General features: G+C 39.1%; 1 protein-coding gene across 1 annotated transcript in view; it reads right to left on the reverse strand.

The window, feature by feature from the left end:
* Positions 1-418: 418 nt before the first annotated feature.
* nrg3a (neuregulin 3a) overlaps positions 419-27,178 on the reverse strand; it is a gene marked incomplete at both ends in the record, with an annotated part of 466,447 nt that continues 439,687 nt past the window's right edge. The window contains 3 exons of the mRNA XM_083898003.1: positions 419-1,091; positions 9,930-10,115; positions 15,407-15,528. Of these exons, the coding sequence (XP_083754129.1) occupies positions 419-1,091; positions 9,930-10,115; positions 15,407-15,528 (981 nt within the window). The remainder of the gene's footprint in view (positions 1,092-9,929; positions 10,116-15,406; positions 15,529-27,178) is intronic.

The raw sequence follows: 27,178 nt of genomic DNA on the forward strand, positions 1-27,178 counted from the left end.
GTGTTCTTCAACTTTGTACTTGGTCACTTTTTGAATTCCATATATTTATATCCATATATGTTTATATATATATATTTATATATTCTTTTTACAATTAAAAACACCATGGATTTGACAGACTATTTGGTTTTCTTTTTGTCTAAGTAGAAGTGTTTCTTGTTTTGTAAATAAATGCATGTACTGTAAATATTTTTTTCCCCCTCTTTTTCCCCCCATACTGTGTAAAGGCGTTCACTCAAGAAGTGTCTGTAGGTTTGTTTCCGTACATTATGCATATCATCATCACATTTCCATGATATTCGATTTTTTTTTTTTTTTGTCAGTTTCCATTGCACGTTGCACGGATGCAGAACACCACAAACTCTGTCAATTGTCTGTTAAACACTGTCAAACCCAAAATGTCTTAATGGGTGTCCTCTCATTGGCCGGTGTGGCCCAGGTCTGTGTGTGATAGGCTCGGGCTGAGTAACTGGGTCTGCGTTGGTCGGTTACAGCCCAGCGCCGCAGCACTTCCTCCATTAAGGTTCAGGAAGCAAACAGTTTCTCTGGCTGCCACTGAACCGCTGCAGCTGATCCCAACGTCTTCCTGCTTCTTGTGAGCCAGTGCCAACGCCATGAGTTGCTCCTGCGCCTCCTCCAGCAGTAGTGCAACCTCGTCCTGATGCTGGCTGACAGTGGACGAGCAGGAAGTGGATGACAAATTGACATGTGTTGCCTTCCCTCTCCTCTCATCCTTGCAGGGTATGGCTCCACAGGGACCAGACTTTGCTGCCGCCGCCGCCGGTGTGGCACTGGTTTGCATACATGACACCTCATTGTCATGGTGACACTGAACAGAGGGAATGATTGGGATGGAGCAGGAGCGGAACGGAGGAGGTGGCGACTGGGTGTGACGACGTAGGGGCCTTCGCAAGCTGCGGGTGGCGTGAATCGAATCGTTGTGCTCCGTGTGAGAGCGGGGGCCCAAAGATATCTCCCTGCGACTGCTACAGGGAGATGGTGACATCGTCTCTATAGCAACGGGAGGTTGCATATGGAGGAGGGCGTCTCGTCTGGGGCCGTCACACGGGTTCTCTCCTCGCATTTGGCTGCTCAAGATGGCGAGGAACAGGAAGCAAAGACAGACAAGACACAGAGAAACAGACAAAAAAAGAGAACAAAGGTTATTTAAGTGAGAATAAACTTTTGCACTTGAGTGGAGAAGTCAGTGTGTCTTTGAGAGAGATTTCAACTCCATCTTTTCAACCTCCCACGCTGAACCCTTTACACAGGGACAACTCTCCGCCCTTTGCCATCTCACAGGCTAACCGTGGATGCTGAAAGAGAGGAAGATGAGTCTGACATCTTTCTTTCATCTCTTTATATGCGATTCAGTGCACACAGAAAAATACAGCACCAAAAACCTTCCTTCTTTGATACAAGAGGTAACAGTGAGTTCACATTTAATATTATTGATTTGACAGCCTTATGTATGTTCTTATTTCTATTAATCAGTTGTAGGTCACGATCACTTGCACTTGAAATTGCATCACAGCGTATAGATTTTGTCTATATTTTCAAGCTTTTAATCTGTGTATCAAATCACACCTTTACCTAATGTCTTCTTTCGCCCCCCTATCCATTTAAACATGTTCTTCTTGTTTTTGCAGATCTTGCCTCTTCAGCAAATGGACTCGACTGTCTTTCTTGTTTTTGTTTCTTTAATCTGTTGCCTGGTCATATTTGCATACAGCTGGCCATAAAAGATGTTTTCTCTTTCAAAAACAAATTCATATATTTGGCTTTTACCGCTGTGTCAGTTTATGTTTAGAAGAAGATGAGACAAGTTTTTGTTTAATTTGAATTTAATTGGACTGACTTTGGAGTAAATTGTTTGTGGAAAAAGATGCACTGCGGTGAGTGATCATGGTGCTGCTTTGCCCCCTGCAGGGATCCTTTTCCAGTCTGAGATTTTCATTATATCGTGCATGCAATCTGAGCCTAAACACACAATGGTGATGTTGTGGCAACATAAACCAGGACAGACACGTTTTAATGTTAGAGCAAAGTGGAGGGCTTATTGATATGTTGTTACTGTGTTTACATTTGGCTTCTGAAACCAGGTTTCATCAACTCATTATGCCTATTTCAAACAGCAGGTTTTTGAGGATATAAAGACTGTTTGCTTAAAAAAAAGAAAAGAGAGAAAACTATTGTTGTGCCACTTGTACTAATGTCTGGTTCACACTGGATGCTTGGTCTACCCATCACTGTTGTGTTCTGTCTGTTGAAAATAGATCTGTTGGTAATGATAATGACATTACAACAGCAATAACACATAAAACTGACAGATGAATGCTGAGGACAGGTGAATTATGTGGACAGATCAAATTGTGCTAATTAAGGTCCCTGAGTGAGTGAGAAAGTTAAAGTATTTGTGACCTTTGACCCATTTTAACTGATTCATTACATATTTTATTTTGTCACCACTTTAATTTATAAAGGTTTGCCTATAATTACACATGTGAGATTTGTGTTCCCTTGTCCTTTTTGCATGACACAAGAAACACCAACCAACCTTGTTAAAAATAGTAACTTTTTTACTTGTACAACTGTTACTTTTACTTGTTTTTTATTTATTTTTTTATCAAAATAGTGGTACTTCTACTTGAGTTGAATATTTCAGGACTTGGCTTAACTGGCAAAATGTTGGTGTTGCCTCTGTATCTGTCTTGACATAAAACAAATTAATTAGTGCAGTGGGGATATTACCTGGTGAGACAAAGGGAGTATACTTAATAATCATTGTGAGAACACATTTGACACAGTATGTAACAGATATTTGTTTATTTTTATTTTATTTTTAAATGACGCACTACACTACACGTACACTTGCTGTCTTAATATATTTTTTCTTTCCAACAGAAAACAAAAGCTTTTGTTATTTTGTATTTTATTTTATGTCTTTCCCCTGTCCATAAAAAAAAACCCACAATTTTATCCCACAGAACACAGGAATTGTTGGTCAAATGCTTCCTTCATTTATACAGCTGTGCTCTGTAAAAGTGTTGCCTTACAACGTATCCTATGGGATTTCAGACGTGGAATTCATACCTTGTGTGTTTGTAAGGCAACGCTGAGGGACAGTGATAGTGCGGCAGTATATTACGCTCTCAGAATGGGAATGGGCTGATTATTTAGATTTACTAATGTAACAAACTTACTTATGGAGTTAGCAGCAGAACAGCAAATCCTGTTTTTGCAGTGTACTCAGGTGTTTTTACAAAGCTGTACTTCCCTGTAGGAAAAGGCTGTCTAACTTTAAGATAAAGCAATGAATACATCCCTAAGATGGGGTAGATTTTACGAGGTGAGCCTTTTGTGAAGTAACTTGGACCTTGATCACTTGGGTTCAAAACAAACAAAAAAAATGTTTTAAGAGATGCCAACCCCAAGCTTTTGAATCCTTTGAAGTGTGTTTGAGTGGCTCAGCAAGTCTCAGATCTATATCCAGTTCTTGATCGAACTTCCTTGAGCCCAGACATAATCTCTTGCTGTCTCCCTCCCTAAGACTGACCAGGCTTCCATTGTTTTTGGAGACTTAATCCAGCTGTGTTCCACAGCTAAGTCTCATTATCTCTATGTTATAATTTATAATCCTCTGTGAAAGGCACTCTTTTTTTCCCTGCTATGTCCAAATTTTACTCACACTCTTTTGTAATACCCTCCACACACACACACACACACTTAGATTTTCCATCAAGGTGTACAGAAATAGAGGTGGGTGGAGAAGGTGCATTTTCAGACTCAAAGGAAATCACATCCTGGTTTTATCGCTGCAGTATTTTTTCCGAGACATGAAAACCTCTCTGAAAAGCACAGTGGAGATTTAGCGAGCCCACAGAAAGGATCCTGTCAGCGATAACAGAGGATGATGAGAGGGTGCTAATTCCCAAGATAACATTCACAGACAAATCTCTCTTTTGATGTGTTGGAACACAATCAGATTGCAAAAAATAGCAGAGTTCAAATATAGACCCTGGAGCAACTATAGCGGTATTACAGAGAAAGAATTTGAGCCAGAGAGGTGAGATAAGTGACCAAGGCTCTTATCTTTTACTGGGGCTCATTACATACATGTTAACAGATAGTTTTCATTAATTTGTTCTCCCGCTGATCATTTCTTTATGGATCTCACCAGTTTGCCTGTAAAGGGAAATAATGTGCAGCACCGACCTTGTGACGACGACAAAAATGTTCCAGAGAAGCTAAACCTGAACATTTATACATGTCTGTAGGAGTGCCACCTACACACAGAGAGACGACGTGTCAAACTCAAGGATGTATAAGTAATAACTGGAAAAATGAGGTTTAGAGAGAAAAGGAACTGGCACGCTTCTAAAATAGAATCTGCAAAGTGTGTAAGTGTGCAAAGGGTGGAAATACAAAAATGAGCACAGTCTCTCCGTCAGCTGATTTGGAGACGGCTTTATCTTAAAATAGTAGTAACAACACAGGACACTCTTTCTCCCTGTCAGCCATTTTGTTGAGATAGCACACGACTTCTGTAAGAGGCATGGAAAAGAGCAGGCAGGCTCTCTTTACACTGTCACACGCTATCTGCACACTCCTCTATCACATCCTTTTACTTCCCTGCTGTTGTACTTTTTTCTTCCTTCACTTTATCTCTGTATGCTGTCCCCGTGTGCCAGAAGGGGATTCAAACTTCTCTTCTCGCTATATCAGTGCCTGCATTTCTCCCGTAGTGTGTGTGCATGCAGTCACGGTCAAACGTCTCCATGGCAACACAGAATGAGAGAGGGATGCCGCTCTCTGTGTGTCCATCTGCTGCTCTGTTGAATCAGATAGTGAATGAGTGAGTAAGTGAGTGTCTGAGGGAGTGCAGGTCAGTGACTCAGTCACTGTGAGTGCCTAAATGTGTGACTAATGAAAAGAATGACTCAGCAAAAAATGACCTGAGGCCTTTTTGCAGACACCTGTTCATTTGAATTTCTTAAAATATGTCTGAACTATTTTAAAAGGAACCCCGGCTATGAAGACTTGTAGGCCCAAATAAGCCACAATTGTTCTCTTGTACTAAAATATGTTGTTAGAAACACATAAAATATTGCCATTGATTTAAAAATCTGTAATATTAATTTCATATTTTGACATACGTGCTTTCTGCGCTCAGTGCACACGGGGGCGATGACATATAATTGTTTGCGCTTGGTAGAGTAGCTATTAACCTAGTGTTTGTTTACGTGTGCACAGTTAAAGTAATTATAAAGTAAAATGCCACATTGTGCTGCTTTTGGATGCAATTTCCAGTCAAAATGCAACAAGGGGATTGATGTGAGTTTACACTGCATTCCTACTGACAAGATGAGGAGAAAGGAGAGGGAAGATGCCTGTGGACAAACACAACTTCCCAAAGATCCACGGCTGAGTTCTCACATTTTTCTCCTGATGCATTTGAGGCATTTAGTCGACCACAACTGCAGTAAGATCTCACCGGAGCAGCTGGGTATAAATGAAGACTAAAACCAAATGCTTTTCAGACAATTTTCCCACATAAGGAGCATTAACACCCTCGGTGAGCAAGTGCAATGCACATTAAACAGTGCCATAGACAAGAGACGCTGGATGCTCTCCTGAGCAGACAGCCCGCTCCTGTAACGTTAGGCAAATCATCGGACAAGCCACTGGTCACAGAGGAAGCTGACAATTCACCTCTTCACTCAGTTAAGCAATCGGTAAGTGTAACATTACAGTGTTCTCCAGTCTGTTACTGAATGAGCTGATGATGTACTAACTCTCACCTAGTTGCTAAATCATTAGCATCACAGTCAATACTTCAAACACAAAGCTGTGTCATTCACACATGATTCAAGCCCTGAAGCTAGTGAATAACAATGCAGACACATAACGTTCTGAAACGCACAGTGGATTATTAAAAGACAAAACATGTTTTAATCCCTGTATGTGAATGAACACTAACGTTCCGTAGATTGACGACTTTAATAAAAACTCACCCCATAAGAAGACAGAAGGTTAATAAGAGGTTCGGGTGCTGGCGTCACAACGTCATCATCTACTGTGCATATCCTGCTCACTTTCGACCACTAAATAATCCATCTGTTTGTTGTTTTTGCGACGATGAAGTCTTCTAGCGTTAATGCTAACACGTTAGCATAAAGATCGCTAGCTTAAAATGGTAACGAGTCCACTCACGTAGCAGAAGTGAGATCTGTGTCTGTCTCAGTTTTTGTTAGAAAGTACAGCCAAAGTTTACTTCTTCTGTCTTGTTGTTCTTGTCCATCATCCAACGGTGAACACACACACTGCAGCAACAGCAGCTGCAGCCTTGGCTGGGAGCATAAGTAGCATGTTTTGTATGTGTATTCTCATGACCGTCAGCTGAAAAAAACAACAAAAGCTCTGGAATATGATATCACCACACCCTAACTAGGAATCGATGTAATATACATAATATTTGGCAGGCCACATATGACTGATGCTGCCACTCAGACAGACTTATCCAGACACGTCAGATGCAGCGGTACAGTGGCCAGCTGATGAGCACCGAGTTGTTACCATGGACCACGCTTACACAGATAAACGTCAGTTGGATAAACAAGAACATTAACGTTTCGTTCAGGTTCAAAATTATGTCATCTGCTGAACAGATGACATGTTTATGTCGCTGAACAGTCACAACAGGGTCCCGAAGCCTGCTAGTGCAACCTTATGACGACACTACCCAGGGTGCATTGCGACGTTAATAACAATGATGACCTACGAGTTAAACTATTTTTACAAATTAAAAACTAAGACATCACGAAGATTTTTTATTTCACTTTATTATAACTGATATTAACATTTATATTTTAACAACTACATGTCTTCATAGCTGGGGTTCCTTTTAAAGGCAGCTTGTGTAAATTTCTCTGAATAAGAGAGAATTTCAATGTGAACAGATGTTGTAGGAGCATGTGAATATGTGTGTACTGAATGACACTTAAGTGACCACAGGACACCTGAGTGACATTCTGGCTGAGAGCAAATTCGACACAAAGGCTGACCAGAGGGTCGTTAGGGGTCTTCACTAGTTTCTTGGCGTGACCGCATGATATGTGGGGTAACCAAAGTGCACTTGAGTCAACCAGAGGGTCAAACCACACAGTGCTCATGTTCAGTTTAGTAAACTACCTAATTATCACTTTATTCCTAACCAGAAACTGTTTTAAACTTTAATGTCAGAAAGATCCTCACAGCTAATCTTTACATTCTGTGCTGTAATGGGTGTGGCCTACCACTGAGTATCATTGAGTTTATAACCATAAATTACAGGTTACAGGTACATTTACCATTGGATGCCCCTTGAGAGCTCATCATTTTAAATTTACAAATGACTTATATAGCCTCCACTCAATACACAAGAGCACATTTACTGCTTGAAACACATAAACGTTCTATCCTATTTGCAGATGTTTTTAGTTCTACACACTTCAACATCAATATCAAGGCACTCCACACAGCTTTCTTCCAATTTTCCTTCTGTTATGTCAAAATGAGCTGGTGGTCAAACTGATAATAGCTGAATACGCAATTTAATCGGAAAACTGTCCTTGTCCCAGTATACAAGCATTCTTCCACTTCCACAACACTAGGTGGCAATTAGCTCCATTTCAATTTTTTCTATTTGTGAACACATGCAAAACATTTTTTTTCTCCCAACCAGTGGTCTTTAAAATGGGGGAAGCTCATTTATTTGGGCCCAGTTGAATACATTCATCTGAGCTCTGCAGTGAATCATTAACTTAAAAGCACACCACTGCATGTTGTGTGGTAGTGTGGAATGTTCTGCCTTGTCCACCCACAGATCCAACTAACTAACAGTTAATGTTAATGTTTTCAATTCCAGGATTTATATGTGTTGTCAGGTCTGTACTGAATTAGGAAAAAATCACTTAAATATGCAGCACCCTCTGCCTGATACAGGCTACACAAACTGAAGGATCTGGTCTCATTGGAAACATCTCACTGTAAATGTTTTGTCTATGATTATGTGAATTTATATTTTATCATTTATTGCGCTGGAGGATTGACTGGTTGTATCCGTGCTTGGCCAGGGCACTCAATTTTAGTCTCAGGGAGTTTTATTCCTGGTTAAATAAAGGTTAAATAAAATATTAATAATAATAAAATAGAATAAAACATACTGTATATATTTCTGTCTGGTTTTAGTCGTACTAAAGCAATCATTTTAACAAATTCTGCGGGTGACTACAGGGGCAAATAATAACAATAATAACTTAACAAAGAGATTTTCAAAACAAGGTTATAAACTGCTCTATTAAATCGCAATAGAATAAAATATTGAAAGTACAACATAAACCTGTTTAAAATATGAGTCTCGAATGAGCAGCTCCGGTGCCCCTAGATCATGACATTTAAATAAAAGCTATTCAGTAATGATTAAAACAAAAGGGAATGTGGGCACACTGGGCATGAATGACAGCGGCAATCATTCTTTTGTCCCTCTGCTTGTGCATAGCACGGATTCCCATAAGCATTTGTGTGTGGGCATAGACACTTAAGGAGAGTGATACTGTCTCCTTTTCTTATTTCTATTAGTATGCATGTGGGTCATGTGGAGCTTTATCCTGAGCTAGAGCTGCTGGGACCTGAGTGCCTGAAGTGAAAGCTTGTCTGCCCAGGTGGTGAACGCACTGACTCATGACCCACCGAATAAAAATGGGTCAAAGCACAGCAGCTCTCACGGTGAATGCATTTTCTTGCTAATCGCTTCCACTGATCATTTGCATTTCCCCCGGCCACGATGCTTGAAATTTTCTCCGAGAAGTGCAGCGCTGCTGTCTTGCATTTGATCGGTGGGATTTTAATTGTTGGTCTGCCTCATAATCCCACAGAGAGTCAGAATTTAAGGCCGGGAATGGAACAGTGGTGGAGTGAAGGAGAGAAAGATGCGGCTGTGCAGCCTGTAACGTGTCCTACAAAGCACAACCACCAGACAAAGCATTTCCTTTGAACTGTTGTCACTGTACAGCAAGACCATGACATCACATGACCTCGTTTTCATCTTGCTCAGCACATTGGAAAAAAAAGGGGGAGAATAAAGGACATTAAATGAAGAAATGGATTTATGTCCTTCTTTTTTCTGTACAAAAGAAAGACGACATTGCTACATGTCAAAGTATCCGCTAATGAATAAATATGGCAAGGATGTTTTTTTGTTTTTTTTAAAGATTAACCTTAGTGGAAGATTTGCTGTTTTAAAACAATGAACAGGAAGAGCCATTTGATGTACCTTGGATGTCAGATTTTAGTGTTAAGATAATAATAAATACATAGTTAACTAATTGCTGATAAGAACGTAACCAATTAAGGATACCCTTTTGTTTGAGTATCGTATACTGGACCTTTCATGCTGTGTAATTAAGATTTACACCAGCACAGTGATAAAAAAAACAGCTAATTACCACAGCAATAATGTAATTAGCAGCAGCTGAAGCAAAAGACCATGGAAACAGGTGTGAGATGAGATGAAACAGCCTCTGAGGTGGAACTTTGTTGGGGTATATCGTCGTGAATCAGGCAGAGTGTGGTGATGCTACCATGATGCTACTGCTTGTGGCAACTTTGACTGCAATGAACTCGCTCAACTAGGTGTGAAGTGCGTTGATTGAGGCGTAAGCAGCCTTTTAAAGTTAGTTTTATCGTTTGTGATTCACGATGTATATGTATAGCAATTACAGGACAACAGGACAGGACAAAAGGACAATATTTTCTATCATTAACTGTTAACAATTACATTAAAAACACTATTGTTCACCTAGTGAAGAAAATCCAGAAAACTTGCAACCCTTTTCTGTGACAATACATTTGAAGTTGGAATACGCCATAATCCCACCTCTCTTCCTTACCGTCTTTGTGATTCAACATCTTTTTCGGTTGAGTCTACTTCCTGCAGGTGTTGGTAGGCGGGGCCTGAATACTTGGATACCCCAATTGGGTTGAGTCTTCCTCTGGGTATGGGTGGGGTCCTGCGTGGAGCTGACCAATGGGCTGCCCGACTTTTCTGATCTGGGCTGTGACACAAGGACCCACTCCTAAGAAAAACAAGCATGTGTTATTGTCAGTTATGACATCATTAAATATCGACTGCCCATCTGGAGGATAGTTAGTCAGTGTCCAAATGAAATTCCTCATAGTCTAGTCAGCCAGGTTTCAGTTATATTGCTTCAGGTTTGTTTGTCAGTATGAAAGTGGATCAGAGATGAGTCAGCTGTCTGCTCTAATTACAAGTTGTGTCTAAGAGAGGAAGACACAATTTGTTCAGGTGAGACAGAATGTATTCATTGAATTTATTGCATTCTATTCTGGTTTTTGGCTGCCTGTAAATTAGTCTTTTCATCACAACCATCCTCTGGCTGTATGGATTTAGATTGCTTCCTTTTGAACTTTATTTCATTTCTTCAATGGTTCAGTTTTGGAGTAGGTCCAGAATTGGACCTGTGAAACATCTGTAATCAGTATAATGTCTGAAGTGATGTCTTTATCAATACATGACCTCAAATAAAACCCAGGCTCTAAACGTGGGATCTACAACAGGCTCTGGCAAACTACTTAACAGTCAGGGGGAACCAAAGCAAAAGATAGTATGGAGCTCATTTCCCAGGTTGAGACGTGGCGTGATAATAGTTACACACTCTGTTGCCTTGTGTGACTGTGATGTTTAAATGAAAGTGATCTTGTGAGATTGGATCAGGCTTCCCCTGCCCTTTATTCAAATACACACTGACGTCATGTATGATCATGACAAATGATGCTTTTACGAGTCTGACTGTACAGACGTTGGCCGCGTTTCCCAGATTTGTTAAGAAGCTCTAAATGCTAAGATCTTCTTTGGAGCGCTCTTAAGAACGCTGTGAAAGAAGAACGTGTTTCCCAGAGTCGCTCTTAGCTTAAGAAGATCTTTCACTAAGAAGGAAACGTAAGATCGAGCTGACCCATTATGAACAGCCTTCTTAGCGATCAAATGTTCAGTGATCACAGCCTGTCGCTAGGGGCGTCTAGATTTCTAAGCTACAGTGATCAAGCCGCATCAGGGAAATTTATATCCTCCACTTTTTGAAATAATAAAACAATGTTCGATGTTGAAACGCGCTCATAGCTGTGGACCACTGGCGCAAGAAACATAGACTAATAGTAGAGAAGAAAAAACTGTTATTGAATTACACGTTGATGAGTTTATATTACTACACATAAAATAATTATAATAATAATAATAAAATAATATAATTCCTCATTTTCTGAGAGGCCCTCGTCCCCCTCAACATCGATGCCCCCTGTGATGCCTTCAGAGGCCGTCTTCCCGATTATGGACAGGACTTTCTCTTCATCGGGAGTGAGGGTCGTCCCACCCGATGCCAATTTCTTCCATTCTCACGTGTGTGCCAATATTCACGGGGTATATATGCGCTAATAGGCTTGATTACTACTTGGATACACCTGATGGCACACACACAAGTTATCAAAATGAACTTAATGCTATATCCACATGCAAACACTTTGTTTGAGCGGGAGAGACGCGCGTAGACGCGCAACTAGGCTACTTGTTGTTTTCTTTTTTATTATTTTTTCTTTTCTTTTTATCTTATATATATATTCTTATCAGCACATAATGTGAAGCTAATCCACTAACTCAGTACTCATCATGGATATCGCAAGTTCTTATAAACAACGACAATAGAAAGGATGGAGGATGGACGCAGTAAAGCTAGAGGAGTTATTCCAGATGGGCAATAACAAGGTAGACAACTGGTGTGCTTGTCAAAACGCCATACGTTAACGGCACACTAGAACAAATCTAAAGGTAACTTAGCCTTTATAGGGCTGTGTAACGTTGATTGGCGTGCGTACCATAGCATTAATTCCTCCAGGCGCCCCTCAGCCTAACTGCACCTGTGTGGGTGGACCACGGGGCCATGTGTGTGACTTATGCGCTGATAAAGTGGTGGGTGATCGATATGCCTGGCATCGATTGATTCAGTTTCAGCACCACCGTGGTGAACAGCTCTCGTTAAGAGCTTCTTAAGAAGCTTCTTTGGCTTGATCTTACGGTTCTCCTAAGAAGGCAGTTAAGAACGCGTCTAGGAAACACCCGTATCTTAGCGCTCCTTCTTAGCCATTCCTTCTTAAGAGCCTTCTTAAAGGTCACATAGAGTGGTCCTGTTGCACATAAATGTTAGTTATGGAGGTCTACTTACATATATTAACTTGTTTTTATGGTCAAAAACCTCCTAGTTGCTGTGAACTAGCCGATAGAAATCCTCTTTTCTGACAGTGTATCTTTGCTGCGAGATTTCAGAGTGAACTTTCACCCCCAGAAGACAGAGTCTTGTGATTGGTCAGTACTATCCAGCACATCCGTTCTCAGAAGCGCAGCGCCCCCCTCTGGAATGGCGGATGCACTGCTCCTCATTATCAAAACATAAACAATAAACAAGGTAATGACGCAGATACACACCAAAAAAACAGCGATAATAGGAACTTCCTGTCTAGTTCTGCTTTAAGTCCTTAAGAAAGATCGAATCTGGGAAACGCAGTTGTTAGCAGTATGTTCTCAAACAATCTCAGACAAGGATTTTTGTTTTGAGCGAATCTGAAGATACACTCAGGACAGACTTTGAGTGTCAAAAATTGTCAAGTAGACAGGAAAAGGTTCCCTGCATCCTTCTTTGCTATAAACAGCGGAAATGCAATAATGTTCCACAGAATGTCTTAAGATGGCTGCTGGAGAAGATCGCTTTTATGTGAGTGATGACAAAGGCAAGCTCTCCACCCCTGGAAGGCTCCGCTCATGTTGACATTATTGATTCCATTAATTATCTGGCTTTGTTTGAGAATCTTCTTTAAGTCGCTTGGCAGCCTAAACTGTTGTGACTGAAACACATTTAAGAATAATGTAGTTTACCTTGTATATATCGTTTTGAAATGGTAAGCAGATTGGTTAAGAGGGATTTGGTAAATTAATTTAAACTTCAGTTTATGTACGTTATTTAAATCATAATAAATATAAATCTTACCCAAGAGGTTGGAAACATTTTGCATATCCCAATACTGGAAACATGGAGGGATCGTAAAAATATAGTTCTCACTTAGATCACTTGATTTACATTATGACATAATATTATTATGAAACTATTGGAATATTATGTTGCTATTTATCAACATAAAATGTAAATGTCTCAATTATGTTATACTATATTTATGTAGTTTTATGCCCTGTTATTTTTGCCGTCTTACTTTATTGCTTATTCTAATACCTTGTTTGTATTTGTCACGACTTTCTGACCATTTTGTTGCTTTAATAAGTGAATATCCCTGATGTTGGATCAGTATACTGTATATATAATACATAACATAAATAATTAAAACTAAACTGAACTACACAAAGCTAAATATTGGCGATGCCATGAATCAGTCATATTTAAGTAATCAAAAAAAACATTGTTTTTATGATCTTTGTGAAGGCAAACTGTGCAGCCAGGAAATGTGTACGTGTATTAGTGAACTGAAGCAGCGTCATGCTGTTATTATATTTTAATGCGTGTTCTGGCTCTGAGCCTCCAATCATATTTAACTCCTCTGTTTTGAAAGAGAGATTTGTGCTGGAAACTCTGCCCCTTATACTGTTGGCAGAGTTTTATATAAAGGCTTTGGAACAAGACGTTTCTGAAACAAACAATTAGCCTGTGCTTGGTTTCAAACCATGGGATCATAACACACTCGTTTCGTTCTAGTCAATGCATAAGCTGATTCCACTGCAAACAAATAAATAATGATGTTATTTGTGGTCGAAGCAACAAGTAACCCGGCTCTTCACAGAATGAGCTGAATGAGTCAGAAGACAGAATAGAGAGAATGCTTGTAGGAATTTGGTCAAAAGGTTCGAGAAGTAGATTTTGTAGTTGTCAGTTCATCATATTTCTGGGTTGTTTAACTATATTGCCAGGATTCCCTGGTCATTAACTCAAGACTGCTTTGGAGTATCTTGGCATCAACTATGGATGTAGTGTGAGGCTCCAATGTGGGAATCAAACAATGAAAGAGAGCAAAGGCCGAAAAAGCCTCAAGGCCACATTTTCTCATCTTTATCTGGATCAACAAAAGGGTTTTTGTTTCAGATATACAAATGCAAAACCTGTCAGAGAGGTTTATATATTATTCATTGAAAATGTGACTAAAAAAACCAAACATTTAAACTTAAGGTTAACTGGTTTTTTTTGGCAAACAGTCACTGATCAAATCATTACAGGTTTCCAGCATAGCTTTTGTGATGAACTATTAACAACTTGGGACAGAGCTTAGTATTTAGATTTATCTCATCAATTTGATAAATGGAACAATTAATTAAGAGAGGGTCTGATAGAAAACAAAATACAATACAGTATCCACTGTAACACAAGCTATTTTTGCATATGCAAAATGTCGAAAAGATTTGTTCCGATTGTAATTTATAATTGCATGCATCAACATGTGCAGTGTTGTTTTCTGGAAGTAGAGGCAGCCTCTCTGACTTTCGTGTCTGTTCAATATTCTTTTTTACCACTATTTCACATCGCCAATTTGGAGTTCTTTTAATGTCTTGTGTCGCCTCCTGTTTTCATCCACATTTTTATTTCCAATGAGACTTTTATTCAGGTTACCTGTGCCCATGTAAACATAGCTTTTGTCGCTGAGCTCCACAGTGTTGTTGTTTTTCTTTGCTACTCACTTTGTTTCCGGCACGTTTGATGTCACATTTCATGCAGGGGTGAAAAAAACTACTAAAGGACAGGACATCCACTGGCAATGGGAATGTTGCTAATCACCTTTTTTTAGTGTGTTCACACAGGTTCAAAGTTGCCCGTATACACTTCTTTTTGGCTTTGTTATTGTAGATTCCAGCCTTGGCAAAGATACAAATGGAGCCTCTGAAGTATGTACTTATGTGTATGTGAATGAATGTCTGTTGGACTGTGTTGCTGCTGAGGAACATGCCAAAGCCCCGCGAGCTCCAACACATCATGAGCAGTGTGAGAAAATAGCTTACTGGAATTGACACACTTGTGCCGGCTCATAAATCTCTGCATGTGTGCTTCCCATCTCATCTCTGTCCAATGTCTTCTGTGTTCCTTCATGACTGTTATAGTTGTGGTTATTTACATGCTGATAGCTTTAATTATAATAATTCTTCTTCTTTTAATTAGCAATTAGCTTTGGCTGCAGTCTAATGTAGATGATAACATTTTCCTTCTCACTGCATCCCTGCCGATTAAAGGGAAGGAGTGTTGTTTGCATTACTGCCTCTTTCTATGTGCATATTGTAGCCGCTGGTGTCTCCTGTGTGTCATACCTGTTGTGCTTTGCTGTGGCTCTGGAGCTGCCCGATGGTGTGGCTGTGGTCGTGATGTTACAGTGTGCAAGGCTGGACTCGCACACATTTCCCTGGCGAGTCTGGGCGGACCGTTTGCAGCACTGCACAGACAAACGAGAGGAATAATAATAAAAAAAAAAGATTGCAGGGTTTTATTGCTCTTTTACAAATCATTTGAAATAAAGTCAGGATAAAACTTTTTCTCTTCTTTTAGCCAGGGTATTGGGAGATTTTTAAGCTCTCCCTTGTTAACCCCCCTGTGCTCTTTCTCACACTCTGCAAGGCCTCAGGGTGGGGTTTGACTTCCGCCTTGATTCTGGGAGCTGATTGCCAGAGTCTAAATGTTACATTCATATGTGTCTTTCTTTTCACTTTCCTCAACATCATTCTGGCCCTTTTGGGACAATTGAGGTGAATTGCACTGTGTGGAGCAGAGGGAGAGGGAGGCTGCTGATAACTTGACAGAATCAAGTTACATTTGAAAGCTTCCTGCTCTGCGGATGAAGAGTATTCTGTGGGTAAAAACGTAAAATCAGATGCAGCATATTCTTACTGAAATGTACTGTAGTGTTTACATTTTAACTGTAAGTAAATGTTTGTTACATTCAACCCATTGTCACATGAGGTCACTATATGAAATCAGTTCCACACAACGCTGGGTTTCTCAGTATATTAGTGTTTAGATCATCATAGATTGTGTCACCTGGCGACATTCTTGAGCTGCACACAAGTCAAGAAAAATGAAGGCAACAACAACATTGTGCGAGGAAAGTCGTTCAGCAGTTTGACGGGATAAATGCGTCTTGCCATCCCCCACCCCTGCTCTGCCACTGTATACACACAAACGCTCCCTAGGTCTGATGTACAGTATGTGCTTGCCAGTGTGTTTCCAAATAAAGGATGCAGAAAACAAATGTTGTTTCAATGTTTCTGTTTACAAAGACCACACAGATTCAGAATGAGAACAAACAAAAAAAGCCAGCAAAACTTACGCACCGCAGATTTAAAGAGGAAATGACACTTGGGTTTTAACTTTTATATTATGACGTTAAAACTGACTACAACATTTAATGGTTTGAGTTTGAGTGCAGTGCAGATATTTGCTGTTGCTGAACAATAATAGAATATGAATCAACAAACAAGTTAAAGGATTAAACATTTTATGGTTACATCCTGGTGAGATCCAAAAGTGACATTGTCTCTTCTTCAAATCTATGGTCTTTGCATTCATCCACAGTGTGTGAGCTGTAAGTATTTTTTTTTCATTTGCCTTTTTCATATGAAGTTTAAAGACGGTTAATAATAGGTTGCCACCAGATTTGTTGACCTGGCATGGAAAGGTGATAAAAGGCGATTGTTTTTTTTGTGATGTTTTTTGCAGACCAAAACTTGTTGTAAGTTTTGAAATGAATGGCCGACTGCAGCAGTCCATGAATTCCATTTGCATAAGAACCTTGCAGCTCTGTGTCCTATCTTTGAGTTTAAGTAGATTTAACCTAACTTGACATTTAGCGATAATGAGCCCTTGGTGCAGCACAGTGGGAATATTGATATGTAAAAATTCAAGCCCTCAGTGCTTTTGTGTATTGTGGATGTGTGTCTATTTTGTAACCTATAACATTTCTGAACAGAATACTGCAATAGAACAGTTTGTTTCTGGTAACATTTTACTATGTTTGAGAAATGTAACTCTTTCCTACTGAATAATGCTGATTTTCAAGCCCCTAGGTATATTCTATATACCCCATATCCCATAGTTTCATGGAACGTATATTGCATCCTCACATTTATTTGTATTCATATATGAAATAAGTGAAAAAAAATATGAATGTAAAACAAAAAAGAAAGAATACTGTGAATTAAAAAAAATCTTCAACACTTTAGAGTCTCATGGTGTCGAACCATTTAAAAAAGTTTTAAACTCGTACATATTCACTCAAAGATACTGCATCGACTTGTCGTCTTTTGGGTTGAACTAAGGACAACTATTGATGGTACCTGATGAGATTTTTCACCCACTCACAGCAGCGTGTGAGTGGGTATGAAAGTGTGAGTGAATGGGTGTGAATGGGTGAATGGAAACTGAAGTGTACAGCAGCTTTGAGTGGTCATAAAGACTGGAAAAGTGCTATATAAATACAACATTTTTCATTTTATTAAGACATGCACTCTTCCTGACCTGTCCAGGGTGTATCCTGTCAGCTGGGATTGACAACAACTCCCTCTGTGATCCTCATGTGGAGGATAAAGCAGTAGAAATTGAGTGAGTGAATGAATTAGTGAGTATACTCTTCCTTTAACGCTGCTGTAAATCTTTAACTTTATTGGTTTCTGTTATTTGAATCCCCTTCTCATCCACATTGATCCCTCCTTTCCTCTCTACTCCCATCATTCAGTTTTCATACCACAAGATCAAAATGTACAGTCGTAATATTGTAAGTATGTCCCAGTTTTCCCCCTTTCAACTTTCCAAACAAAGCAGTTCTTTAATTATTCACTTTGCTCTGTCGTTAAAAACGCTGAGTCACTCAGCGACAAAGCAGTGAAAATCTCAAAATAACAAGTGAGAAAAAAAAGGATGTGAGGAGATTCATTATTTGTGCTTTGAATTTTTCTTCTCAGCTTTGTCTACACAGTCATTTCTAGACCTCGGTAATAGAAGGTGTGACAAAGACATATCTGTGTGACTTCCTGCTCCAAAAGACTTTTATGACTTTTCTTGATACAACATTTGTGGTGTGAACTGTCACTAACAAGACTGTGTCTGAGTTAATACCTTTTTGAAGGCTCTCCACAGGACACCTTAGCATGAAGCAGGAATATGATGAATTATTTAAAAAAAGGCAGGTTCTTTAGTAACTCTTTCACTTACATTTAGGGCCTTATTTTACATTTGGTATCAAGTGAAACACAAGTGACACAAGCAACACTGTTATTTACTGTATTTGGACTACTTTTTCAGTAACCTAAAACAGTTGGTGTGCAATTCATTAATTCCTTGTCTACTGCTTTATCATCCACATGAGGGTTGTGGGGCACTGGTGTCAGCAGCTGACATTGGGCAAAAGGCAGATATCCCCTGGACACGACAGGACAGGACAGGACATAAGTCTATCACAGAGCCAACAAATGGAGACAAACCACCATTTACTCTCAAATTCACAACTACAATCAATTGTGTCCAATTTACCAATTAATCACAAAAATGTCCGTTACATTCAAACCATTGCCAGATTATTGCACACAATGCTGATTAAGCATCACTGTGTTTCTCTGTATAGCATTTACACTTCCTGTCCCCATCCACTGCCTGTGCTGCTGCTGTATCCACACAAACGCTCCCTCAGTCAGGTCTGATATTGCTTGACAGAGCCTTGAAGTTCTGTTCACGAAGGTGTTCTTCTCAAAATGTAATCCATTAATTATTAACTAAATTGTGTTTGGTAGACAGGCAGGCACCTGGCTGTGTACGTGGCAACTCAGCAAGTGAGATGACTGAACAGAAATCCTCACCTCCGTGGAGGTTTTCACATTATTTTGAACTTGTTAGTGAAAAACACAAGAATAGATAAGAGCCTGTCAACTGTGAGAAGTGTACTTCAACTTGAAGAAGCTCCTGCAGGGTATGGTACACTTTCACGGCAATGGTGGAGTTGGTGAGGAGGAGGATGATGCCGTCATCAGCAATGGTGTTACAGCCCTGAAATAGTAATAGTAAGCTAATGTAATGGCTAAATGTTTGTACTCTGAAAGAGATTAATGAACTATGAACTTTAATAATTTTGTGGTTTGAAGAAATAGGGAGGATAGTACAAAAGTGTTCAATTCAGTTTTTGTGTAACTTGGGCCAATCACAGTATTTCAGCTTTGATTGTTTTCAGAGAAGGTTACCTGTGATTCTGCAAGTGTTAGACAATTTCTAAATAAAACCACTGGACTACGATAGTTAGATAGATTAATTCCTACCCAACAACGCCCTGTGTGTACTTTAAAGACCAAACATTCTCTCATGTTTTCCATTGTCTGGCATCACACACACACACACATATGACAAGCTGCTAATTGAGACAGATGCTTGTAATGACCAAGTGATGATGAAAACAAAAATATGAAGTTTTAACGGTGCTGGTGACCCCAGAGAGTCTGTCCTGATCATTCAAACAGAGTGCGATCTGTTAATTGTTAATCAATAGTTGAAAAGACAAAAACATTATTGTTTAAAAGAATTACCACAGCTAGTCCCACACTAAATGCGACGATGTCCAAGTTTACAGACTCTACATTGCTTTTTTTTAAGAAAAAAAGACAAACTTGTTCATCTGTTGCTCACTAACAGCTCATAAAAGGGAAAAGTGTCACCAATCTGTTATCACTGACACTGTGTGCTTCGGCATCCGTTTTTTGTTTCCGTATGAAAACAGATTTGGCTTGAGGAAATAAACCACAAACTGTGTGCATGCGTCATGCAGCATTACCGACTGTTTATGGAGACCATCAATAAAAAATATAATGTTTTTCTCGCCCAGCTGCAGGCGGAGGATCTCAACAGTTTAGCTCAAAAAACATGCACAGACACAAAAGGGCAAAAGTAATCATGGATTTGACAGGGATTTTATGCCACGTCTGGACATTTGTGGTGCAAAAGGCACATGTAATCGTGCATGTGTGTGTGCTTTCTGTAATAGATGTAATAGATTTAATCTCTGAGATACTGGCATGCACTGTTCGCCTCTGGCAGTGAAGCTTTTTTTTATTATTATTTTTTAACACGGACAGGCATTTGGGGACGATTTCTATGATTTTACAGTGATGTGTGATTTCTCTCTCTCTCTCTCACTCACACACACACTCGCCAAGTCTTGTTAATGACAGATAAAGATAGAGTACATTTTAATTATGCAGCAGTGACAGACAGTTGGTGGAGCACCTGTGGAACTCGTGATGGGATGTTAAAAGCTGATTGATAGAGAAAGACGGGCTCATTTAGGGACACACTTTAGTTCAAGGCATAATCAAATACTTGTCGTGAATGGACCTGCGGTGCTAATCAGAGGTGCTCATTTACTCTACCTGGTGCTTTTGTCTCTGTGACGAAGTCTTAGAGACTTCATCTCCAAGCTCAAATGACTAAAGTAAAAAAAAAAAATATATGGATAAATATATTGCAGTAAGATTCAATTAAATTATTGTGATGAAGCATAGCAACTTAATGTGTAAGGCTCATTTGTGTAAGTGCGTGCTCCTTCACACAACTGACCCTGCAAGAGTTGGTTTGTGTTCTGACATTTTGATAGTTAATTGCCTGCAATCTATGTTATTTTGGATGTATTGGCAAATTAAATCTAATTAAAAAAAAGTTCCTCAAAAGGCACACATTAAATATGTAAAACAAAATTTCAAAGACAAAAAAAATTGTATTAGAGATTATAGTATGTGTTTTTTTAACAGCGTCAATTAACAGTGATTAATGAATCAGTGCTAATAGAACAATAGCTAAATAAAAACCAAAAGACTCAACGTATTTATGTTTTTTTCTCTTGTAGTAATCCATCAAAGAACACAATTATCAGTATGACAAGTACACACATACTCGCACACAAACATGAATCATGCTGAACTGCATTTATAGGGAAATTAATGTCTCTTTAATATGTCAGCTCAATGTATAGAGGCATATGACTTTGCCAATCAGATGGCCCCAAATGCTACTGTGTCCATCATTAACATGAATCCACTTCAGTTGTTCATTCATTAAATGATATTGGAATTATTCATTCTTCATTATTCATTTAGTCAGCCTGTGAGCTGATTTTGTTTTCTCTAGTATTGACTGTATTGTATTTATGTATCTTTTTATGAAGTAAAGCGTCAAACTCAGCATCGCTGGATGCCACCGCTTTCTTCACATGATGCAATTTTCTATCTAGTCCTTATAATTCATCCACTTAATCTCCAAATGTGAATAGTGAGGGCGTGTCAAAATTGAACTCAGCAAATAGCTGCAATACGTCAAAATTATTCCAGAGCCCATCTCACAAAATGAGCCTCATTCTCACTCTAGGTAGTGTGACAAAATCGTTATGATAACATTAACTATACTGTAGTTTCTCTCAATTGTCAGATGAGAGAGGAGGTGAGATATCCACAGCAGCTAAGGCTGCAATCCAGATATTTCCCTTTTGTGATTACATATCTGATTTTCCATTCTTTATCAAATTGTCCAATTAGCAAATGTGATTTACATGAAGCTAATCGTTATTGCTTGAGTGTGGATCTAAACACAACAATCAGTGAAAACATGAAAGGACATGAACATCTCATCTTACTGAACTGCCAGAAGTCGATCTTGACTTAATATGAAATATGAAATACAGGGAACTGAAACATTAATAGAGGTGGTTGAGTCATGATTCAACCGACTCTTTAACCCGTGTCTTTAAATTAACCCATGAGTCGTGAGTCATCATTAACCCAGATCAGTTGAGTCATACTACAATTTAATTTTAACAGCGCCACACACAAACATCTTGCAACATTAGCTACTAGTCCTAGCCATCTTAGCTGTCGAAAGTTGTATAACTTACAATTTCGAAGGGAACCACAACTCCGCCAGGCTTAGCATTGCTTGTTTATTTATTTTAAATAGATTTTTTCAGATTTTTCTATAACTGGGAACAAGTGTGCATGTGCCCCCCATGTAATCGGCGCAGCACGCGCTTGTCCAGGTGCCGATTGAAACCCAAGTCACACGATCAAGTGCGTCATTATTATGGTTACATTGTTCTTGTCAATAAAGATGTTATATTTAGGGATGCACTGATAATTTGCTGGTCGAAACACAGCGAGTACTCTGTGGAACAGCAACTATTAAAGGCTGGAAAGTCTCTGCGCAAAAGCGAAACTTGGCTGCATAAGGCGCGGATTATGAACTCCTCTCGACATTCACTTCGCAGCAGGGAACATTCTCTCTCTTTGAGCAGTAACCTAAAGAGATCAGCTCATCTGATGCATCTGTTGTTCCCTTAATTACAGCACTAAAGCGTCTTCTACATAAATATTGAGACCACGGAGTAAAAACAATGAAAAGTGCGCTCTGCTCTTCACAGTCTGTCACCACGTTTTACTCAGATCTACTCAGATCACCTGCGCTCATTGCGACTGTACGCCATCCTAAAGATCATTATTCTTCTGTGGGGATAAAACACGTAGAGAAATGATCCAGTCTGCTTTGGAAGAGACCGCTTGGAGACACGGAGACGCAGAGCGCAAAAACGACAAATGGCGCAGGAGAGGGAGAAGAGAACAGTGCAGGGGCGGTGTGCAGAAATAAAAGGGTCGTTTGTCTGCACCATATGAGGCAGAAGAGAGGGCACTACCACTTGTTTATCTATGTTGCTTTATTTTACTTTTAAATGTGACCATTGCATGGCTTGTTTTAAGATTCACTGGCCAATTAGTGTGTTTTTTTGTAAGACTCTATAGTTTTGTTAAAAGTATTGTTAATAAATGTCTTACAATAACACATAATAGACATAATTTAAAATTTCCTGCAAACTTTTTTTTTACAAAAAATGCCGTGGGCTGCCGATGGGCTAACCGTGAGTTTTTTTTTATGTTGCATTATCTTGTGTGTTGTATTGTCTTCTCTGCTGATTTGTTTTGGTTGGATAATTATGAAAATCTTGAGCTGTGTTTCAGGATGGGAACCTTTTTCTACAACAGATTATATTTGCCAGGCTCGAGAGAGAAGATAGAATATTTAGTTTAAAGTTGAGCTGTAAAGTAGCAGTGTGTACTGTCGTGGCTTTTGTTATTGGGTAAGTTTTTTTTTGTTTTGTATTTTTCTGGTGTCTTAAAACCCATCATGGTTGTGTTATTGTGTGCCTGACACAAAAATAAAAAATTTGTCAATTAATCATTCGAGTTGTACAAAACATTTTTGTAGAACTCGAATGATTAATATTACCTCACTGATACAACACAATCAAAGAATGCACAATTTTGTGGCACTGAAGTAACCAAAGAAGGAAGTGGAATGAAGGACGCAGCATACAAATAATGTTACATTGTTTCTGTTCACAAAGACTAAGAATAATAACATAATCAACAAGAAAAAATACAAAACCGTAACTTTAATGTGCTTTAGTCTATTTGCATGAGTGTTTTTTAAGGGTGAATGGCTTGAAGCTCTCATGGCCACTGCACCATTCAGACACCCGAACTTTAATCAATTGAGGCTCCTATATATATAAAAAGAAAAGATGAAAAGATTTTATGTTCCAAGATAAAAGAGGTATGAATCACCACTTTGTTCACTCCTGCTGGCCACAGTCACATCCATTATAAAGCCTCAAAAACCCTTATAAATAAAGAGTTTGAATGAATGTCCTTGCTGAAAGGACAGATGGGAGTTCAAGGAGCAATACGTTTGAACATTTCTCTCATTAACTTTCAAAGTATGAAAGATAAAAAAAAGTATATTAAAGTAATACAGTGAAAAAGTAGTAGTAATAATATTCTGAGATTGCTAAAGCTTTGAACACAAGGGTTGAGTCTGCTTAAATCATGTTTTTGATTTATACTGTGTTGGGTTGTTTTTATTTAACCTAGCTGCTGGTTTTGTTTACTAATGTTGAATCATAAATGCTTTTTTACATCCAAACTCACCTTCAAACCTAAAACTGGTTTTACTTTGATAATAGCATTTCTAATTTTACAGCCCGTAAGATCTAAATTCATAGAGAGGGTTGGAATACCACCATTCCCTTGATCTACAAGCAAGTTTGGAAAATATGAGGAGACACACCTGACACATCAGACTTTACAGATTGCTTTCAAGCCTTTGTCCAATATGTCTTTGGGCTACATCTTAAATATATGAACCCTTTATGAACCCAAACTCTAGTCGAGCTCCTCGGCATCAATGTCCTTATTAGGCTTTAAAGGGATAGTAAGGATTTTGTGTGGTTGTATGTTGTGCTGACGCGTAATCAGCTGTGTAGCCACGAACCATCCCCAAAACGAGACACTCTGATGTTTGTGTATTTTTTTTTGTTTGATTGTGCTCGGATTCTAACATTTGTAATCTGACAAACGTTAGCTAGTTACAATTAGATGTTAGATGTTGATGTGGAAAACTTCGGGAGTGAGGTTCCAGACGGAGCTGTGACTTTTCCCAACAGTTAAGTTCAAGCAAATATTATGTAACATGCTATTCCTTTGAATATATTCTGATATTCCCCTTGCCTGTGCACATACAAACAAAAATGACACCATTATTATTTATTATTATCAGTGAAGCAAGGTTGACTCCATGCATTGCCCATCTGTGATGCCTTCCTCACTAACTCTCTAGGTCTATGTTTTGGCATCCCAGGACACAATAGCTACCTTCTATCTTCCCTTTTGTGATGAAAACATCTTGCGAAGAGATGAGTTCTGAGATATTGCCCGATTTATGTGTTGTCTCCTGTATAAGTCAATGGGATGGTGCTTTCCTTGTGTGACGTCAACTACCAGAGCTGTACTATGCCAATTGTCATCAGATCCAATCATGACTATGTGCTATCACATGTCTAATCCACATAAATGTGAGGTATTTCCATTTCGGTAGTGCTGTATTTTCTTTCCATAAAAAAAGAATGAACCGACAGGAAAGTCACAGATGTGAAAGAGAAGGAAAATGAGGCGGATTGCGGACAGCGAGGGGACAACAGTCAGGGGCGGCCGGTGTATAGGGACAATTTGGGCGACGCCCTCCCAACTTGGAGGAGAAAGATAATTTTTTTCCTCAGCAATTCCAAGATCCTTAGTACTAATACAGAATATACGTACAGAGATGACTTAAAGCAATATTCTCTGCCAGCAAAGGTAGTTATTATCAGTGTTCTAGACATATTATCTGTCATTGTCCAATCAGAATCGTCAGATTCAAGTCACGTTTTATGGTTCCACCTCTTCTGGGGCGATTTGACTGACGTGAAGAATCGCCCAAAAATTCTCCCATTGACTCTCGTGTTAAAAACTTTTTTTTTTTCGAAAAACATACCCTCCGATGCATTTTTTATGAGGATTTATGTGCATGCACTAACGTGCTTACGTCATATGTAAATTGAGCAAAGAGAGGAGGGGATAACTTCTCTTCACTTCACGTCTCTCGATAATTTGTTCGTCTTTCTGCTCGCTGCGCTCTGAGCGAAGCTCGCCGTTTTAAAAAAAACACGGAGGATTGTGCTCGTTTAATCGGTCCCAGCACGAACGTAGTTTGACCAGTGCCACGGAGTTCACGCTTTCACACGTGTTAGCTGTTTATGGCTCGTAGCAGCGGACAGCAGTCATTTGAAGCTACGTTCGTTAGCTTGTTTGCTAACATGGTTGATGTTTGTATTGCTCTGCTAAGGGTTTAAATGCAGGTTTAAACTTCAGGTAGACAATCGGACTGGTTTGTGTAAGAAAGTATTGTAAGATGCCTTTGGCAACACATGTAAAGATCCAATTCTGCACTTTCCTTTACACTTAATGAATCATTTGACTGCACTATCTTGTCATATGTTTAGGGTCTTGATCTTTGGTCAGTTAATAAATACTTGACTTAATATGCTGCCCCTGTCTTTATGTGATTGCTGGACACATCCTGTGTCCTGTTTAGCTATTTTACATCATACATTAGATTTGTTTATCAAGTTGCCATCTAGTGGACACAAGGAGGACTGTTAATCATCTAACAACACAATGATACTGTCTTTCTTTATGCACCTATTGAATGGGTCACCTTAATCATTATCAGAAAAAATTGCCCCCCCCTAAAATTTCATTCAGGAGCCGCCACTGACTACAGTGTTTGTTTAAGCAGGTGTATGAAATTAGATTTTTGTCAATATTTTTCAAACAACACTTTTCAAAAATGAAACAACACTTTTCAGGACTCAAACAACACTATTCACTAAGCAAACAACACTTTTTAAGAAGCAAAAAAATCATTCAAAAATATCGTATTTTGTTGTTGTTTGAAAATACATTTGTTCTTTGCGCTCCCTCACTTGTTCTTTGCGCTCCATGGTTTGTTCTTTGTGCTGTGGTTTTTTGTTTGCAGGCAGGCCTTAGGAAGCTGCCTGCTGATTGGCTGGAGTTTTGGAGTGACAGCTCAATGGACCGGAAGTCGTCACGTCTTGAGTAGCTGTCCGTCTGGAACTTGTTCCCCGTCGACATCCGACCATATAATTGTAAGTATCTAAAGTTCCTAATCTGACAAATGTTAGATATTTACAGTTCCAGACTAAATTCTGAACTCAAATGTTTTTTTTATGCTCAAGCTTTAAACTTTCTCCCCCAAATTTAAAACGGATCCAAGTTTCATATAAAAAAAGTGACAGCCATACCTTTTAGATAAAATGGCTGCTCTCTCCAGAAGTTTCACATCTTACAAATTATGTAATCGGTCGCTCTTTACCAATCCCTTCCCATGTTTTTTGTACACAACTCCCACTTGTTCTTCTACCCACCCATGAATGTGTATGAGCAGGAAAAGCACACGTTGCCTGTCTGCACTTTTGCAGCAGGCACCTTGAACCATGTGTGGTTTGTTACTATGCCATGATCTGAGGCACAAGTTTGAGTATGTCTGCTTGACAAAGTCAGTCAGGATCAATCTGGATTAACACCAAAACCTACAAAACCTATATCCTCACAATATGTCATTAAAAGTATCTAAACATATGAAGCTCAGCCACAAATATAATCTCCCTGGCAGAG

This window comes from Microchirus variegatus, assembly GCF_963457635.1.
Source record: "Microchirus variegatus genome assembly, chromosome: 11".
Classification (NCBI taxonomy): Eukaryota; Metazoa; Chordata; class Actinopteri; order Pleuronectiformes; family Soleidae; genus Microchirus; species Microchirus variegatus.